Genomic DNA, 20,590 nt, shown 5'->3' on the forward strand with positions numbered 1-20,590 from the left:
AAATGATGCTACCTCCGCTGGCAATATGCACGTCTCTTAAACGTTTCCTCTCTCACCTTGAACTTGTGACCCCTAATAATTGAGTCCCTGACTCTGGGAAAACATTTTTTTCTATCACCCCTGTCAACCTCTCCTCATAGTTAGCACCCTCCATACTAGGCACCATCCTGGTGAACCTCATGTGCACCCTCTCCAAAGCATCCACATCCTTTTGGTAATGTGGCGACCACAATTGTACACAGTATTCCAAATGTGGCTGAACCAAAGTCCTATACAACTGCAACATGACCTGCCAACTCTTGTACTCAATACCCCATTTGATGAATGATCTGCATTGTGACCTTCAGGGTATAATGGACCTGAACACCCAGATCTCCCTGTACATCAATTTTCCCCAGTGCTTTTCCATTTACCATCTACAGAACAGCCTCAATTATCCGAACGAGACAGGCGGGGAGTATTTTGTTTGGGTAACTGATCTGATCATATACCAAGAAGCCATACTGAATGTAAAACGTAAAAAAGCATGTTTAGGGAGTTTTTATTTCATTCAGTTGATAAAATGTGTACAAATACTGGATATTCCTTAAAAATTCATGATATTTTACAAATAAAATCACTTTTAATGTAAATAAAATTCATTGAGGTGGAGGCCAAATCCTCAAATATTCCTTAAGCACTCTGTATATCTGGAGGAGATTTGATGATCTAATGCTGTGCTCTACCAGAGAGTTTGTTTAAATCTATAATTTTGATGAGTCTGCTATTCAAACGAAGTACTCTTTGAATTCTGCAAATTGCAGGTTTTTATCTTTTATTGTTCAGAAGTGTCTTGGTATTTTAGCGGCAGAAAATATTAGTAGAGCAACATTCCAAGCTGCGACGAGCATGTTTCACAAGTCTGGTTAAACTGAGAAGGACTAAACCCTCACTGTCACATAAATATGGGAATCCAAGCATTAAATAAGGTCCTGAACAGTTTCTAAAATCACAAGAACATTTGTCAGTTTTCACTGAACTCAATGTCACGGTAGAAAGACAGAAGCCCCGCCTTGCTCATGCATTTACTTTCTCTGCCTTTTTTTTATGAACGGCCCAGTAAAGTGAAGGGAATAAAACACTTACTTTAGAAAAGGGCTGTGTAACTAACGCTTACGTTACAAAAAATTCAATCACTGTTGCTTGAGGTGCTTGTGTTTCTTTGTGTTTGCCAGCATTTTCATGTGTTCTTCAGTACAGATAATTCAAATTCACTTTTAATCATTGTGAAGAAAAGACGCGACCATCGCACCAGTGTTGGTAACACCTCTTTGATGTAATGTTTTACAGGACCTTGAGATCTTGTTTCGATAATCCAACATTCTGATTATTGCTGTTCAGATAATCGAGGTTGTTCGGGAGTTCACTTTTGGATCTTCCAAAATGCATCACCTCTCATTTGCCTGGATTGAACTCCATCTGCTATCTCTCTGCCCAACTCTCCAATTTATCTATAATCTGCTATATTCTCTGACAGTCCCCTTCACTCTCTGTCATTCACTAATCTTCATGTCATCTGCAGACTTGCTAATCAGACCACCTATACCTTCCTCCAGATCAGTTCTGTATATAAAAAACAACAGTGGTCCCAACATGGGTCCCTGTGGAACATCACTGGTCACAGTTCACCATTTTGAGAAACTCCCTTCCACTATTATTCTCTGTCTTCTGTTGCCCAGCCAGTTCTCTATCCATCTAACTAGTACACTCTGGACCCCATGCATCTCCAGTTTCTCCATCAGCATTACATGGGGAACTTACCTAACACCTTACTGAAGTCCATGCAAATGATATCTGTAGCTTTTCCCTCATCAATCAACTTTGTCACTTCCTCAAAGAATTCTATTAAGTTGGTAAGTTCCCTGCACAAAACTATGCTGCCTGTCACCGTTAAGCCCATTGTCTTCCAAATGGGAATCGATTCTGTCCCTCAATATCTTCTCTAGCAGTTTCCCTACCACTGACACCAGGCTCATTGGTCTATAATTACCTGGATTATCCCTGCAACCCTTCTTAGACAAGGGGATAACATTAGCAATTCTCCGGCACCTCACCTATGTTCAAGGATGCTGCAAAGATATCTGTTAAGGCCCCAGCTATTTCCGCGTTGCTTCCCTCAGTATCCTGGCATAGATCCCATCTGGGCCTGGGGCCTTTTCCACCTTAATGCCTTTTAGACTACCCAACACTTCCTCCTTTCTTATGCTGACTTGACCTTGAGTAATCAAACATCTATCCCTAACCTCAACATTTGTCATATCCCTCTCCTTGGTGAATTTTGATGCAAAGTACTCATTAAGCCTCGCAGCACCAGGGACCTAGGTTCAATTTTCACCTTGGATGACTATCTGTGTGAATTCCTTCCACAATCCAAAGACGTTCTAGTTTGTTGGGTTGGCCATGCTAAATTGTCCATGGTCAGTGTATTAGCCAATGAGGGACACTGGTTTATGGGATTGAGAGTGGATGCTGCTGTGAGGGCCAATGTGAACTCAGTGGGCTGAATGGCTGCTTCCACCACTGTAGGGATTCTGTGAAAAGTAACTTCCATAGCTATGATTCTATGAAAAGTGCAGCAGGTCAGGAAAGAAGGGCTTGTGCCCAAAACGTCGACTCTCCTGCTCCTTGGATGCTGCCTGACCTGCTGCGCTTTTCCAGCAACACATTTTTCAGCTCTGATCTCCAGCATCTGCAGTCCTCACTTTCTCCTATGATCTATTTCTTGCCTCCCTCCCTTTTTGAATTACAGTGTCATATTGAGTTTTAGATTAGATTAGATTCCCTACAGAGTGGAAACAGATCCTAATGCCCAACAAGTCCACATCGACCCCCCGAAGAGTAACCCACCGAGACCCATTTCCCTCTGACTAATGTACCTAACACTATGGGCAGTTTAGCACGGCCAATTCATCTGGTCTGCACATCTTTGTGACTGTGGGAGGAAACCCACAGGGAGAGTGTGCAAACTCCACACAGACAGTCACCCAAGGCTGGAATCGATCCTGGGACCATGGTGCTGTGAGGCAGCAGTGCTAACCACTGAGCCACTGTGCTTCTAATCCTCTAGTACCATTCTACTTCCTGTAAACAGTTTTTGATTCTGATACTCACTGTGATCATTTTTTGAGTTTGTTACTTTAGTAAATTTGTGAATGTCTTCTTTTTGTCAGTGTTTCTGATCTGTGAGTTAGTGTGTCACACCCTGTTATAAGGGTGTGTGTGTGTGTGTGTGTGTGTAACTCAGTGTAGTCCATGGACAAGTGTGCTACACATTGTGGCCAGTAGGTGTGTCTTTTTTTTTAGATTAGACTTACAGTGTGGAAACAGGCCCTTCGGCCCAACAAGTCCACACCGACCCGCCGAAGCGAAACCCACCCATACCCCTACATTTACCCCTTACCTAACACTACGGGCAATTTAGCATGGCCAATTCACCTGACCCGCACATCTTTGGACTGTGGGAGGAAACCGGAGCACCCGGAGGAAACCCACGCAGACACGGGGAGAACGTGCAAACTCCACACAGTCAGTCACCTGAGTCGGGAATTGAACCCGGGTCTCAGGTGCTGTGAGGCAGCAGTGCTAACCACTGTGCCACCGTGCCGCCCACAGTCTTATTTACTGTGATTGCTGAGTGTGTTACTATGATCAATGTGTGAATGTGGTACTCACTGTGATCAGTTTGTGTTTATCTATTGTGATCATTAGTGTAGTCAGTGTGTGAATATCCTATAATTACTAGTTGCTTACTTACTGTGTTACTCACTAATAAATGAATGAGAATGTTAATCACTGTGATCAGTGTCTCTCTCAGTGTGTTTGCGTGTGTTAGGTAGTGCCCTCCAGTTCCACTTTATCCACTGGCTCAAAAATAGAGTCATAGAAATATACAGCACGGAAACAGACCCTTTGGTCCAACCTGTCCATGCCGACCAGATATCTCAACCCAATCTTGTCCCACCTGCCAGCACCGGCCCATATCCCTCCACACCCTTCCTATTCATATACCAATCCAAATGCCTTTTAAATGTTGTAATGTACCAGCCTCCATCACTTCCTCTGGCAGCTCATTCCATACACGTACCACCCTCTGCATGAAAATGTTGCCCCATTAAGTCTCTTTGATATCTTTCCTTTCTCACCCTAAACCTGTGCCCTCTAGTTCTGGACTCCCCCACCTCAGGAAAAAGACTTTGTCTATTTATCTTATCCGTGCCCCCCATGATCTTACAAACCTCTATAAGGTCACCCCTCAGCCTCTGACTTTCGAAGGAAAACAGCCCCAGCCTGTTCAACCTCTCCCTATAGCCCAAATCCTCCAACCCCATCAATATCCTTGTAAATTTTTTCAAATTTCACAACGTCCTTCTGAGTACTCAAATTATGACCAATAAAGGAAAGCATGCCAAATGCTTTCTTCATTATCCTATCTACCTGAGACTCCACTTTCAAGGAGCTATGATCCTGCACTCCAAGGTCTCTTTGTTCACCAACAGTCCCTAGGACATTACCATTAAGTGTATAATGCTTTCCTTTCAGGCATGAAGGGCTGCAAGATGCAACAACTTAGTGATACCCATGTACCACTGGAAAATTCCTCCTTCTGTCTGACTCCATTCCTTCTCCTAAACACTTACTTATTCGTATTCCCATTCAGATGCCTATTAAATGTTGTAACTGTGCTGGTCTCCACCATCTCCTCTGGCATCTCATTCCATACACCCCCCCACCAGTTTCTGTGTGAAATGGTTGTCCCTTTAATACCTTTCCCCTGTCATGTTAAACCTAAGCCCTTTAGTTTGGGACTCCCTACCCTGAGGAAGAGGCTTATCCATGCCCCTTATGGGTTTATTAAACCCCTTTGAAGATCAACCCTCAGCCTCCGACATTCCAGGGAAAATAGCCCCAGCCTGTTTGGCCTCTCCCTATTGCTCAAACACTGCAATGCTGGCAACATCCTTGTAAATTGATTAGATTTTAGATTAGATTCCCGACAGTGTGGAAGCAGGCCCTTCGGCCCAACAAGTCCACACCAACCCTCTGAAGAGTAACCCATCCAGACCCATTCCCCTCTGATTAATGCACCTTACATTACAGGCAATTTAGCATGGCCAATTCACCTGACCTGCACATTTTTGGATTGTAGGAGGAAACTGTAGGAAACCCGAAGGAAACCCACGCAGACACAGGGAGAATCTGCAAACTCCACACAGACAGTTGCCTGAGGCGGGAATTGAACCCGGGTCCCTGGTGCTGTGAGGCAGCAGTGCTAACCACTGAGTCGCCCTAATACATTAATGAATATAATCTAGCAAAGCAGCATTCTCTGAACGGGAATCAAACCCGGGCCGCGGCGGTGGAAGTGCTAAATCCTAACCACTATATTCTGAACCCTTTCAAACTTCACATTATTGTTTCTTTAATCGGGAGACCAGAATTAAACAGTATTCAAAAGTAGCCGAAACAATGTCTTATACAGCTGCAACATGGCACCCAATTCTAATACTCAGTGCTCTGACCAATAAAGGCAAGCCACATCAAATCCTTCTTCACTTTTTTTTGCCTGCAACTCAACTTACAAGTAACTATGAACCTGCATGGCAAGGTCTCTTTGTTTGGTAACACTCCCCTGAACCTTACCATTTAGTGTAAGTGCCCTGCCCAGATTTCCCTTACCGAAAAGCAGCAACTCACATTTGTCTAAGTTAAGCTATTTGCTCACTTGGTCACTTTAATTTCTCTGCCATACTTGCTGATTTGAACTCATCCAATCCATCCCCGACTTTGTAATCAAGCCTGCTGAGAAGATGGTGTTGTTGTTGTCTGGCATACTGATCTGTACATTCTAGAGGTGAAATGCTAATTCTCAGACACCTCCTCCTCTCTTCTTGTACATGACCCCACTGTTGAACACATGCTATTGTGTCCACAGCGGTCACTCATCTCATTTCATAAGTGATCTCCCCTCCAAGCTCATACACCCCCTACACTGCACAGCCACCTTCTACTCTCAAAGTCGATAAACAGGATTGCCCAGGCAGGCCTGTTTCTGCTTGCTCCTACCCCACCTCTTTCAACTCGACTCGATGTTTTCTTCCCTTGTCCAGTCCCTAACTACATAGATCAATGGTTCTTCTGATACTTTACACCAGTTTCAATATTTGTAGTTTGCAGGCTCCAGCCACCTCTTTACCGGAGACATGCAATCCCTTTACTTGTCTCAGTGCACTCTGCTTCTTCCTAACGAAAACTATCTGAATGATCTCGATCCACCACCACTCTCCTCCACCTGGCTGAGCTCATCCTTTCTTTGAAGAACTCTCCATAAACTCCTCCTACTTTCTTCAGGTCAAAGGTGTGGCCTTTGGTATTGGCATCTGCCTGTGTCCTTGTTGGTTACATTGAATATTCCTTGTTCCAGACCAATTCTTTCTCCAGTACGTCAGTTACATCATTGGTGCTGTTTCCTTCTGTCCTCTGGAATTTCACTTTTAAGTTTCCACCCTGCTCTCACCTTCACCTGGTCCATCATTGAATACACTTCTCTTCCTTGACACCTGTGTTTCCATTTCTGGGGATAGGCTGGCCAACAATATCCACTACAGACCTATCAACGCTTTCAGTTACCTTCACTATACATCCTCACACACTGCTTTCTGTAAAGTCTCTATTCCATTCTCCCACTTTCTTCATCTCAAATGCACCTTCATCCTTGCCCTTCATCCCAACCAGTCCACACTGACCATCTGTAGAGTTATCCGCCCAGACCCATTTCCCTCTGACTAATGCACCTGACACTGTGGGCAATTTAGCATGGCCAATTCAGGTGACCCTGCACAACTTTGGACTGTGGGAGGAAACACAGGCAGGCAAAGGGAGAATTTGCAAATTCCATACAGACAGTTGCCCGAAGATGGAATCGAACCTGGGACCCTGGTGCTGTGAGGCAGCAGTGCTAACCACTGAGTCACTGTGCCACCCTGTTAGCTCTGCTTTCTCTGCACAGATGCTGCCAAACTGGTTGAGTCTTTGCCTCAATTTCTGTTTTGGTTTCTTCTTTCCAGTAGTTGCAGTTTTAAATTTGATTCCCTCAGTTTTATCCTCTTTTGTTTCCTTGCAATCTGTGTGCATCTGTTATTTACTATTCATTAGTGTGAGGCTAAGTACATTATTCTCTGTAACCATTGTCAGTATGTTCAGGCATGCCTGTGTGTGTCCTGTGCTTCAATTAATGCCACTCAATATGGTCAATGTATTGTTAACTGTCATTAGGGTGATGGCATGCACTCACTTGGATCAGTGTGCATGTATTTCAACAGTCACTGTGGTTACTGTGTGGATGTGCACCCCATTCAGTAATCAGTGCTGAAGCGTGCTTCCTATGTATTAACCATATGATTGTGTGCTTTTGTGCCATTCTGCGATGTCAGCATTTATTCTTTGGTCTAAATTTATTCCTAACCATTGATGTATCTGGACATAATATTCTTGTCCACATCAAAACCTTATACAAGTAAACAATTTATTATTCCTTTTGCTCATTGTATTATCTTTTCTTGTCGTATTATATGGACATAGAACATATAACAGTACAGCAAAGTACAGGCCCTTCAGCCCTCAACGTTGTGCTGACCTTTTATCCTACTCTAGGATCAGACCCTAAGATCAGACATACCCTTCATTATACTATCTTTCATGAGCCTATCCAAGAGTCACTTAAATGTTCAGAAGCTGACTGCCTGATTTCTATGTCCCAATAAAAAAGTGGAAGATTAGTGAAATAATTTATAGACATTTCACTCTGGGTCAAATAATGGAAATAACAAAGCAGCTGTTACTCAGTAATTGACCATCCCTCTATCCCCAAACACTAAATTTGAATGAAAGATTTGAGGAGATCAGCTGTGTTTACAAAAAGGTGTGGTTTTAAGTGGATGTGATATGAGTTTTTAACTTCATTGTGCTCTGTTACTTAATTAATTTAAGGTTCCTTCAAACTGTTAGTGTTATGTAGAATTGAGCAATACCGGACTCAGAACTAAACTTGGAAACTAACCAAATCAAATTGTAACAATTACACATGCCAAATTGATTTCACTAAAGCTAAATGATTTTCCCTTTTCTTTGCAGCCTTCCAAAGTGTCCTCCCATAAAGAAAAACGAAGGAGTTTCCCCATATCCGACACTATGACAGGTCTGTCAACAAGGGATTGGTATTGAACCAAGGGGTGCAGAAGCATCAAAGTATGTGGATGGAATTTTACTGAGGGAGATAGGTTTGGTATATATGAGGTTTTTTTTGTGTGAAAAGCATTTGTTTTGCAATGAGTTAGGAAGGCTAATGCATTGTTGGCCTTTCTTGCAAGAGGATTTGAGTGCGGGCGTAATGAGATTTTGCCTCAAATTTGGAGGAACTGGCTTAGACCGACTTTAAGGTACTGTATGTAATTTTGTATCAATATCATGGGATAGTATTTTAATATAAGATATGTAATTAATGTTAGCAGATATCTTCCACTGATAGCAGGACAGTCCTATAAGAAGAGATTGTGCTGATTGGACTGATGTTCGATAGCGCTACAAAGAAGGCATGGTGACCTCCTTCACACTAAAACAAAATTGAAGAAAAACACATAAGACCTTAAGACCTTAGGTGTAGGAATAGGCTGTTAGATCCATTGAGTCTGCTCCACCATTCGATAATGGCCGACGTGTTTCTCAACTTCATTCTCCTGCCTCATCCCATAACCATTGAGTCCCTAACTAATCAAGTATCTGTTTATCTCTGTCTTCAAACACTCAGTGATTTGTCCTCCACACTCTCCACAGCAATGAGTTCCACAGACTGATCCATCTCAAGTTGAAGAAATTTCTCCTCATCTTTGTTCCAAAGGGTTGTCCCTACACTCTGTCCTACAAACATCTTCTCCAGTATCCAGGTCTCTCAGTATTCTGTCAGTTTAAATAGATCACCCTTCAGCCTCTAAACATTGGATGATGCCCACAACATCATTTCAGCCAATTTCAGTCTGCGCGACAAGCTCATTTACCTTGTGTCATATCTTGTGTGCATTAAGTACACCGTCCTCAGTCCTGCGTTGACCGCCCTTCCTTCTCACAGTTGTCTCCTTATCTGCTGTGCCTCAAGTTAGATTTCTCACTCCTTCCAGACTCTGTTGTCCTTTGAGTTGTTCTGGAGCCATTAATAACTTTTTCTTAGCCTTCCTTCACCTTTAACTTTGTCCATAATTGTCCATGCAACTTAACCACATCCCGCGACCTATTTAGTTTAAATCACTGTACTAGTAATGTGATTGACTTCGGGATTTCACCCCGGCCACTGACCTGTCCCCCTTAGTCCAGGAATTTCTCACCGTCAGTCGGGACATCACTCATGCCCCTCACCTCCTCCAAGACTTCTGTTTCCCTGACCTCCTACGCCTTATCTTCACCATGGACATAGAGACCCTGTACACATCGATCCACCATGGCAAAGGCTTCCAAGTGCTCTGTTTCTTCCTTTCACACCATCCCAACCAGCACCGTTCCACTGACACCCTCATCTGCTTGGCTGAGCTAGCCCTGACCCTCAACAACTTCACCTTCGAATCCTCCCACTTCCTCCAAACCAAAGGGATAGCCATGGGCACCCACATGAGTGCCAGCTATGCCTGTCTCTTTGTCGGGCACATGGAACTGTCCATCATCCACAGCTGCACTGGGACCATCCCCCACCTGCTCCTCCGGTACATCAGTGACTGTATCGGCACTACCTCATGCTCCCACGTGGAAGTTAAACAGTTTATCAATTTCATTCATGCCTCTTACCTGGACCTCAAACTCACCTGGGCCATCTCGGACACCCCCCCACCCTACCCTCCTGGACCTCACCATCTCCATTTCTGGCGACTGACTGACCACGGACATCTACTACAAATCCACGGACTCTCACAGCTACCTGGACTACACCTCCTCCCACCCTGAATCCTGTAAAAACGCCATCACTTATTCCCAATTCCTCTAGCTTCTGGTCCCAAGACCAATTCCATCATAGAACATCCCAGATGGCCTCCTTTTTCAAATTCCCCTCCCATGTGATCGATGATGCCCTCCATTGCATCTCCTCCACTTCCCACACTTTTGCCCTTGAACTCTACCCCTCCGACTGCAACAAGGTCCACACCTTCCACCCCACCAACCTCCGTATACATTGCATCATCCTCCCTTCTTCTGCTACCTATGAACAAACCCCACCATGAGGGAGATATTTGCCACCCCATCCCTATCAGCGTTTCAGAGAGACCATTCCCTCTGTGACCCTCTTATTAAATCCACCCCCACCCCCACCAGCCCACACCCCACTCCCTGCACCTTGCCCTGCCACTGCAGGAAGTGCAAAACCTGCGCCCACACCCCTCCCCCTCACATCCGTCCAGGGCACCAAAGGATCCTTCCACATCGGACAGAAATTCACTTGTACTTCCACAAATGTCCCCTACCGCACCCCATTGCACTTGATGTGGTCTCCTCTACATTGGGGAGACAGGACGCCAACTTACGGATCATCTCAGAGAGCATCTCTGGGACACCCGCACCAACCAACCCCACCGCCCCATGGCTGAACCCTTCAACACCCCCTCCCATTCCACCAAGGACATGCAGGTCGTGGGCCTCCTGCATCACCAAACCCTAACCGCCCAATGTCAAGAGAAAGAACCCCATATCTTCTGCCATGGGACCCTTTGACCACACAGGATTAGTGCGGATTTTACCAGTTTCCTCATTTCCCCTCCCCCCACTTTGTCCCAGTCCCAAATCTCCAACTCAGCGTGGCTGTCTTGACGCGTCCATCATCTTTCCCATCTATCTGCTCCACTCTCCTCTCCGACCAATCATCTTCACCACCACCTTCATCTACCTATTGTATTCTCAGCTCCTTTCCCCCCATTTATCTCCCAGCCCCCCCGACCCACAAGCCTCATTCCTTATGAAGGGTTTATGCCCAAAATGTTGATTCTCCTGCTCCTCGGATGCTGCCTGACCTGCTGTGCTTTTCCAGCACCACATTCTCGAATCTGATCTCCAGTATCTGCAGTCCTCACTATCTCCTGGTAATGTGATTCACCAGGTTATTTGTCCCAGCATGATTAAGGTCGAGCCCATCTCAAAAAACAGCTCCTTCACTCCCTACTATGAGTGCCAATGTTGTATGAATTCAAACCCATTTCTCCCACACCAGTCATTGAGCCACACCTTTACCTCTTTAACCTCATTCACTATATGCTAATCAGCTCATGGCTCAGGCAGTAATCCAGAGGTTATCATTATTTTTAGTTTTTCAAAATTTAGTTCCTAGCTGCTCATATTCCCCCAACAAAACCTCTTTCCTCTTCCTTCCTATATTGCTGGACCACGATAATTTGATCTTTCCCCCACTCCAATTTTGTTTGCTCCCCAAATAAAATATTCTGATTAGATTAGATTCCCAACAGTGTCGAGACAGGCCCTTCAGCCCAACAAGTCCACACCGACCCTCTGAAGAGCAATCCACCCCCCTCTATTTACCCCTGACTAATCCACCTAACACTACAGGCAATTTAGCATGGCCAATTCACCTATCTTGCACATCTTTGGACCGTGGGAGGAAACCGGAGCAAACCGCACGGGGAGAATGTGGCGGGAATTGAACCTGGGTCCGTGAGGCAGCAGTGCTAACCACTGAGCCACCATGCAGCCCGGATGCTGAGCAACTTGGGACACTTAATACTGGTGACAGAGAACTGAATCTCTTCCCCCTGACTATACTATCCTCGATTGGATCTACATTTCTCTTTTCTCATTCCCTCTTGAATGGCTCCTTGTACCATGATACTATGATCAGTTTGTTCATCTTCTTATGAATTCATTCAGCACAGAAAAAGACCCTTTGGTCCAATCAGTCTATGCCAACCATAATCCCAAATTAAATTAGTCCCACCTGCTTGCGCCTGGCCCATACCCACCCAAAGTTTCATCCAAACAGTGAGAAATATCTCAAACCTGTCAGACAAGTTCAAGGACTGAGGCTGTTTCAGTGCTACCTTGTGAGTCCCTCGACCTGCCCCACATCCTGCTTTCCCTGATGACTGACTCAATCAAAGTAGTTAATCCAAGGGAGTGTGGCTGCCCCTGAAACATAGCATCCCGGTCAATCTCCCTCCCCTTGCTGTGTTGCAGTGTTCAAAGCTCAGACTCCAGCTTATCAGCCCTGAGCAGGAGTTCTCAATTGACTAACACTTGCTGTCGATGTGGTCAATGTGAACCTCAATGGGGTCCACCAGCTCTCTTTATGCAGGTACAGTACATCATCTAGCCCTGTACTTCAATTTAAATTACTTAGTTCTTAATTTGTTTTCGTTAAAAACGCCTCTTTTTTTTCAGTATATAACTAAGTTTATAACTCTGAGCCAAAAAAGCAAACAGAGCACCTCTGCCCCTCTGCACAGAATTCTCACCCTGCCTCCAAAATCCCTGAATGATATATTCACTTGAGCTGTACTGTCTCTCACTCCCGATGTGATCTCTCCTTCCTGTGCAGGCGAAGCTTCCTGAGTGTGCTCTTTCAACAGGTCCTCCCTTATACAGAGCTGAGATGACTCTTATTAGTTAAGCTTCAAGAGTTATCTCCATCAATTGAGGCCCTTTTCAAGGTTCAAACTACCCCTGAGAAAGCTGAGTTAGCTACTTCATTAACATTTTAACTAGACAATTGAATTTAAAATGGAGAAAGAAAATGAAGTTATTATTATTTGTAATATGTTCAGCCAGCATCTTATATACATTTCACATAGCTGAACTGGATTAGGCACATTTCCCTCTGATTAATGCACCTCACACTATGGGCAATTTAGCATGGCCAATTCACCTAACCTGCACATCTATTTGGACTGTGGGAGGAAACCAGAGCACCTAGAGGAAACCCACACAGACACAGGGAGAATGTGCAATCGCCACACAGATAGATGCCCAAGGCTGGAATTGAACCTGGGTCTCTGGTGGTGTGAGGCAGTAGTGCTAACCACTGTGCCACCCAGTGGTTGCTGGAATTGTGAGGATATTGCTGAGACTAGTGTCTGAGAAATTTGAATTCAAATTCTCCAGTTGAAAGCTTATTGTTAATCCAGGTCCAAGGTCAAAACTACTTAACTTTATTCAGTTCACTTCTTAGTGATTCAGGCCTGAATAATGACATGTGATATGCTGTATCACAGAGGATTGGCTAATCCTCTGCTATTTTTGTCTGCAATGCCTTCCGCCGCATCTCCTCCACTACCTGCATTACTGCCCCCCATCCCCAATCGCAACAAGATTAGAAACCCCGACCCTCACATTCCATCCAGATGAATCTCCAGATGCAGTGCATTATCCTCCACCATTTTTGCCCTTGCAGTCAGACCCCACCACAAAAAATATATTTCCCTCCCCACCCCTATCTGCATTCCGCAGAGATTATTCCCTTTGCAGCTCCCTTGTTAGGTCCATGCCCCCCATTAATCCACCCTATACACTCTTATCCTCTTCCCCTGCCGCCACACAAGATGCAAAACCTGTGCCCAAACCTCCCACATCACATCTGTCCAAAGTCCAAAAGGATCATTTCAAATCTAGCAGAGATTTTCCTGCACATCCTCCCATTTCATTTACTGCATCTGTCCCTTTTGATGTGGTCTACTCTACATCGGGGAGATCGAGCGCCAACTTGCAGTATGGTTCTCTGGTCTGCACGCACCAACTGACCACACTACCCTGTGGCCAACCACTTCAACTTCCCGTCCCACTCCCCAAAGGACATGCGAAACCTGGGCCTTCCCCACCGCCAAATCAAAGCTACCCACTGACTGGAGGAAGACCACCTCACCTTCTGCCTCAGGACCCTTCAATCACACAGCATCAACATTGACTACAACAGTTTCCAAATCTCCCCACACTCCACCTGATACCAGGTCCAACCCTCCAACTCGGCACCGCCCTCTTGACCTGACCCACCTGTCCACCCTCCCTCCCACCTACATTCCTGATGAAGGGGCGATGCCCGAAACCTCGACTCTCCTGCTCCTCGGATGCTGCCTGACCTGCTGTGCGTTTTCCAGTGCTACGCTTTTTGTCTCTGACTCTCCAGCATCTGCAGCCCTCACTTTCTCCAGGCCTGTCGTCTGACTGTGTTAATGTGTTCCTTCTGCATCTTTGAAGAAATCCGAGAATCAGAACCTAGCGATGATGAACCAGACTCGGAAGGCTGTCGTGGGAATCAGAGTGCAGAGTGTCCTCATGGTGAAAATTCCTTGAGCTTGCAAAGAAAACAAGATGCTACTTGAACCTGGTTAGTGAGTGGTTTTCCCATATGCTGTTCCCATGGATAGCCACTCAATAGAATGGTAGAGGCACTTCACTACAGAGGGGGTAGAAACACGAGAATAATTTTGTTTTATATACCATCAAATGAAATAGCTCTCTAGCATGTTGATAGATTGCTAGGCGACAAATCAGTTAATGTACAATAAGGACAATACATTACAGAAACAGGCCATTCAGCCCTCCAAGCCTGTGCCACCACATCTTGTCCTTCCATACGAAAACTGTCTTCATTCATAGGATCCATAGCCCTCGATTCCCTTCCTATTCGTGCACTTGTCCAGGTGCTTCTTGAATGCTGCTATTGTGTCTTCTTCCCCCACCTTCTCTGGTACCGCGTTCCAGGCACTCACCCACTTTTGAGTGAAAAACCTGCCTTGCACATCTACTTTAAACTCCCCCGCACCTTGAACCCATGTCCCCTAGTAATTGACTCCTCCACCCTGGGAAAAAAAACCTCATGCTTTCCACTCTATCTAAGCCATTCACAACCTTATAAACATCTATCAGGTCGCCCTTCAACCTCTTGCATTCCAGTGAAAACAAGCCTAGTCTATCCAACCATTTTCCCCAATACCAGGCAACAACCTGGCAAACCTTTTCTGTACCCTCTCCAAAGCATCCACAACCTTTTGCTAGTGTGGTGACCAGAATTGTCCACATTATTCTAAGTATAGCTTAACTAAAGTTCTACAAAGCTTCAGTATAGCTTACTATCATTTATGTAGACCACGAACAGCACATCTCCCAGCACTGATCCCTGTGGAACACCAATAATCACAACCCTCCAATCCATCATGCATCCTTCCACCGCTACTGCCTGTCTCCTCTGACTAAGCCAGTTCTGTATCCACCTTGCCAGCTCACTCCTGATACCACGTGAGTTCACTTTTAGTACCAGTCTGCCAGGAGGGACCTTGTCAAAGGCTTTACTGAAGACCATGTAGACAACTTCAACCACTTTACCCTCATCAATCATCTTCATCACCTCCTCAAAATGTTCAAACAATTTAGTGAGGCATGACCTTCCCTGCACAATCCCATGCTGTCTATCGCCCATAAATCCATTTAGATTAGATTACTTAAGTGTGGAAACAGGCCCTTTGGCCCAACAAGTCCACACCAACCCACCGAAGCGCATCCCACCCAGACCCATTTGCTTAACCTACATATTTTTGGACTGTGGGAGGAAACCAGAGAAACAGGGAGAATGTGCAAATTCCATACAGACAATCGCCCAAGGTGGGAATTGAACCCAGGTTTCTGGCACTGTGAGGCAGCAGTGCTAACCACTGTGCCACTGTGCTACCCGCATTTACTTTGAAATACATATAGATCTTGTCGCTTTTTCAATAATTTCACAGGACTATAATTTCCAGGATTATCACTGCTACCCATCTTAAGCAGTCCGTCACTGTTGGCCATTTTCCAGTCCTCTGGGACCTCACCTTTGGCCAAAAGCATACAAAGACACAAGTCAAATTCATTAGCAATTTGTTCTCTTGCCTCCCTCAATATTCTGGGATCGATCCCATAGGGCCCGGGAACTTATCTAAGTTAAAACCTTTTAAGATGCACACCTTTTTAATAGGAATTTGGCTGAGAAATTCAACTCTCCTTTCCCTGACTACCCTCTTGCGTTTTATAAAGTTAAAAATCACACAATACCAGGTTATAGTCCAACAGGTTTATCTGGAAGCACTCCTTCGTCAGGTGGTTGTGTAAGGAGCAACGCTCCGAAAGCTAGTGTGCTTCCAAATAAACTGTTGGACTATAACCTGGGGTTGTGTGATTTTTAACTTTGTCCACCCCAGTCCAACACACCGGCATCTCCAAATCATGGCTTTTTATCAATGTATGTGAAGTCTTGTGATTCTCCTTAATCCTATTAGCTCATGACCTTTCATGACCCCTTTTAGTCCTTCTCATTCCTTCTTTAAGTTCTTTACATACTTCAAGGGCTTTGTCAGTTCCCATCCTTCTGGACTTTATATATGCTTCCTTTTTCTTTTTGACCAAGGGCATAACATCCCAGGTTGACAAAGTTGATGTAACTTGCCATCCCTATCTTTCATTCTCGCAGGGATGTGCTACTCCTGGACTCGTACCAACTGCTATTTGAGATACTCCCATAAACAACACAAAACATAGAACAGTACAGTTGAATACAGGCCCTTTGGCCCTCGACGTTGCACCACCATGTGAAACCAATCTAAAGCGCATCTAGCCTATACTATTCCATTATCATCCAAATGTTTATCCAATGACCTTTTAAATGCCGTTAAAAAGTTGGTCTACTACTGTTGCAAGCATTGCGTTCCACATCCCAACTACTCTCTGACATCTGTCCTATATCTATCACCCATCAATTTAAAGCAATGTCTCCTTGTGCTAGCCATCACCATCTGAGGAAAAAGACTCTCATTGTCCACCCGATCTAATCCTCTGACCATCTTGAATGCCTCTATTAAGTCACTTTTTAACCTTCTTCTCTTGAAGAAAAACAGCCTCAAGTCCCTCAGCCTTTCCTCATAAAACCTTCTCTCAATACCAGAAAACATCCTGGTAAATCTCCTCTGCAGCGTTTCCAATGCTTCCACATCCTTCCTATAATGCGGTAACCAGAACAGTACACAATATTCCAAGTGTGGCCGTGCCAGAATTTTGTACAGGTACATGACCCCATGGCTGCAAAACTCAAACCCTCTACCAATAAAAGTTAGCACACTGTACACCCTCTTTACAACCCTATTAACCCCGGGTGGCAACTTGCAGGGATCTATGCACATGGACACTGAGATCTCTCTGCTTGTCCACACTGCCAAGAATCTTCCAATTAGTACAATACTCTGTATTCCTGTTACTCCTCCTAAAGTGAATCACCTTATACTGTTCCACATTAAACTCTATTTGCCACCTCTCAGACCAGCTCTGCAGCTTATCTATGTCCCTTTGTAATCTGCGACGTCCTTCTGCGGTGTCCACAACTCCACCAACTTTAGTGTCATTTGCAAAGGTAGTAATCCACCCTTCTATGCCTCATCCAGGTCCTTTACAAAATTGAAAATGTGTTGTTGGAAAAGCGCAGCAGGGCAGGAAGCATTCCTGCAATTCACTGGATATCAGATCAGGACTGGAGAAAATAATAATATTCAGTTGCTGCTAGTCTAAACTGCATCTTAGGCGGTTACAGTACGCGATTATATTCATCACTTTACAACCCTTCCCCCATTCTTGCTTTCTCTGTGTTGATGTTACAACAGATTGTAATGTTCTAATAGTTTTATTTTGTATTTTTGTTTGATTTCAGCCTGAACCTTCGACAGAGATCGACAGTTTTTTCTCAACTTCCGAATCTTATCAACATGGCCTTTGTTCCCTATCACCTGACAACTTGATCCATAAATTTCCTGAATGGTGATTCACAGGACAATGCAATCAACAATGTGTATTAATACTTTACTTTTCACGAGGAGTTAATTCTTGAGTGGAACTACCACCGGATGTGTTGTCCATTTGTCAAGGATAATGCTCTGGGGTCACGTGTTCAAACTTGAAATTTAACTTAAGTAAACCTTGAAGTTACATGAATAAAATGTTAATAAAAATGAATCTCAATAATAATAAATATTACATTCACTTTCTCACGTTCTCAATTGTCAGTCATTAAAGGAAATCTAATGTCCATACCAAGTCTGGTCCACACCGAAATCACATCAATTTGGTTCAGAGTGTACTGTGGCCCGAAATGTCCACTTCAAGGTCAACTAGACATGGGAAGCAATGTTCAGTGACAGACAATTTCATGAAAAAGTAATAAATGATACATGCAAAGCAGTTTCTGAACTTCAATATATTGAAACATACACTGGGCATTTCTTCGACAATGCTGTCAAGATTCTCCACTGAATTAATATCTACACAAGATCATAAACATTAACCCTGAAGGATTCAGTTTGGTTTTCCTCCCTTTACCATAAAAAAAAGCAGTGTTCATTCGACAATGTTGTATCCTGATATTGTTATGTTATGACACATAGGTGAATACCTCTGTTAATTGAACCAAACACCCCAAAAAGCTTGCCTCACCTCATGATCTATTAAAATATGAGTGACAGAGATCTCCCAAATTCCACTAAAAAAACCCATCAATTTGTTTTTTAACTCCAAAAGTGACCATTAACATCAGATCGTCTCATTGGTTTGATGTTGGCAAAACAGTAAATTCAAACTCGTTTGCTTTTCATATTCTAGGGCCTAATTTCAACTGATTAGTTAAATTTGAATTGTAGTCAAAACAGCAACCAGAGCTCAGGTATCCATTTCAAAGCCAAATGTTACATATTTTCAATTTTCTAGGACACTCTGGGACTGCCATCTTGTTATACACACAGGTGATTGTAACCTTTCAGTTCAGAACAGCATTCACTCTCTACTTTGCCTTCACCTTCATAACAGATTGGACAACTGGGAATCTGCTGTAAGATTTTTCACTATCTCCATCATAATGTGCATTTTGCCAGTGCTGACCCCACCCACCCTACCCTTCCTACTGTTTATAACTTCAGCACCTTTCAATCCTGTCATCAAGCCCCTGACTTTAACAAAGACCTATTTCTTAAATCATAGAATCCCTACAGTGTGGAAGCAGGCCCTTCAGCCCAACATTCCAACTCTCCCTCCCACTTTGCCAAGGACATGGAGGTTCTGGGCCTCCTTCACCACTGCTCCCTCACCACCAGTTGCCTGGAGGAAGAATGCCTCATCTTCCGCCTCGGAACACTTCAACCCCAGGGCATCAATGTGGACTTCAACAGTTTCCTCATTTCCCCTTCCCCCACCTCACCCCAGTTCCAAACTTACAGCTCAGCACTGTCCCCATGACCACGTCCTACCTGCCTATCTTCTTTTCCACCTCTCCACTCCACCCTCCTCCCTGACCTATCACCTTCATCCCCTCCCCCTCACCTATTGTAATCTATGCTACTTTCTCCCCACCCCACCCCACCCTACCCTACCCTACCCTACCCTACCCTCCTCTCACTTATCTCTCCACCCTTCAGGATCTCTGCCTGTATTCCTGATGAAGGGCTTTTGCCCAAAACGTTGATTTTACTGCTTGGATGCTGCCTGAACTGCTGTGTTCTTCCAGCACCACTAATTCCGAATCTGCAATCATTGTTTTTACCTTCAGCCCAACAAGTCCACACCAACCCTCCAAAGAGTAGCCCACCCAGACCCATTCCCCTTACACTACATTCACCCCTTACTAATGCACCTAACCTACACAGCTCTGGATACTATTGGCAATTTAGCATGGCTGATTCACCTGCCCTGCACATCTTTGGACTATGGGAGGAAACCCATACAGACACGGGGAGAATGTGCAAACTCCATACAGCCGTCCACTGGAATCGAACCTGGGTCCCTGGTGCTGTGAGGCAGCAGTGCTAATCACTGAGCTATCATACTGCTAGCTTTCCTATTAGTCTTGAAATGCCCTTTGTCACTTATCCCTGGTACTGCTACTTCTCTTCCACATTGCATACTTTTCTGGTCATTGCTCCAGAATGGTTAACACAACCGCCTGATGAAGGAGCAGCACTCCAAAAGCAAATGCTTCGAATTAAGCCTGTTGGACTATAACCTGGTGTTGTGTGATTTTTTTAACTTTGTACACCTGAAATGTCAACTTCTGCACCTCCTGATGCTGCCTGACTTGCTGTGTTCTTCCAGCCTCCTGCCTGCCAACTTTGGGTAACTTATCAACAGCCTCTAAAATCTCCCACAACATTTGTTCATTTGTGATCAGCATTTTTGCTACTGGTTAGTCTTTTAATTATTATTGTGTTAGCATCATATCCGTAATGTAAAGGTGGGCTGAATGGACATGCAGCTTTACAATGCCCTCCAAACCTGGCTAAAGTTGAATATCCACCCTGCCCAGGCACCCACGATCTATGATAGTCCAACAGTACAGGAAGGTCTGCATTTCCTGATACGCTTGAATGAGTTAAATCCTAGGCTGCTGCAGGAGATGAGACAGAAATTTACAGGGGCCCTGATTCAGACGTGTTTTTTTTTAATTCACTTATGGGATGTTGACTGCTGTGGCTAGCTCAGTATTTATTGCCCATCCTTAATTGCCCAAAGAGTGCAT

At 44.4% G+C, this 20,590-nt stretch overlaps 1 protein-coding gene across 2 annotated transcripts in view; it reads left to right on the forward strand.

The window, feature by feature from the left end:
- LOC132832736 (protein phosphatase 1 regulatory subunit 1A-like) overlaps positions 1 to 18,074 on the forward strand; it is a 62,451-nt gene extending 44,377 nt beyond the window's left edge. The window contains exons 4-6 of one of the 2 annotated variants that reach the window (XM_060850856.1): positions 8,170 to 8,233; positions 14,269 to 14,398; positions 17,741 to 18,074. In XM_060850856.1, coding sequence (XP_060706839.1) covers positions 8,170 to 8,233; positions 14,269 to 14,393 — 189 coding nt within the window. In that variant the 3' untranslated portion in view covers positions 14,394 to 14,398; positions 17,741 to 18,074. The remainder of the gene's footprint in view (positions 1 to 8,169; positions 8,234 to 14,268; positions 14,399 to 17,740) is intronic. The other variant, XM_060850858.1, reaches the window with a different exon arrangement.
- Positions 18,075 to 20,590: the final 2,516 nt, after the last annotated feature.

This window comes from Hemiscyllium ocellatum, chromosome 35, assembly GCF_020745735.1.
Source record: "Hemiscyllium ocellatum isolate sHemOce1 chromosome 35, sHemOce1.pat.X.cur, whole genome shotgun sequence".
Lineage (NCBI taxonomy): Eukaryota > Metazoa > Chordata > Chondrichthyes > Orectolobiformes > Hemiscylliidae > Hemiscyllium > Hemiscyllium ocellatum.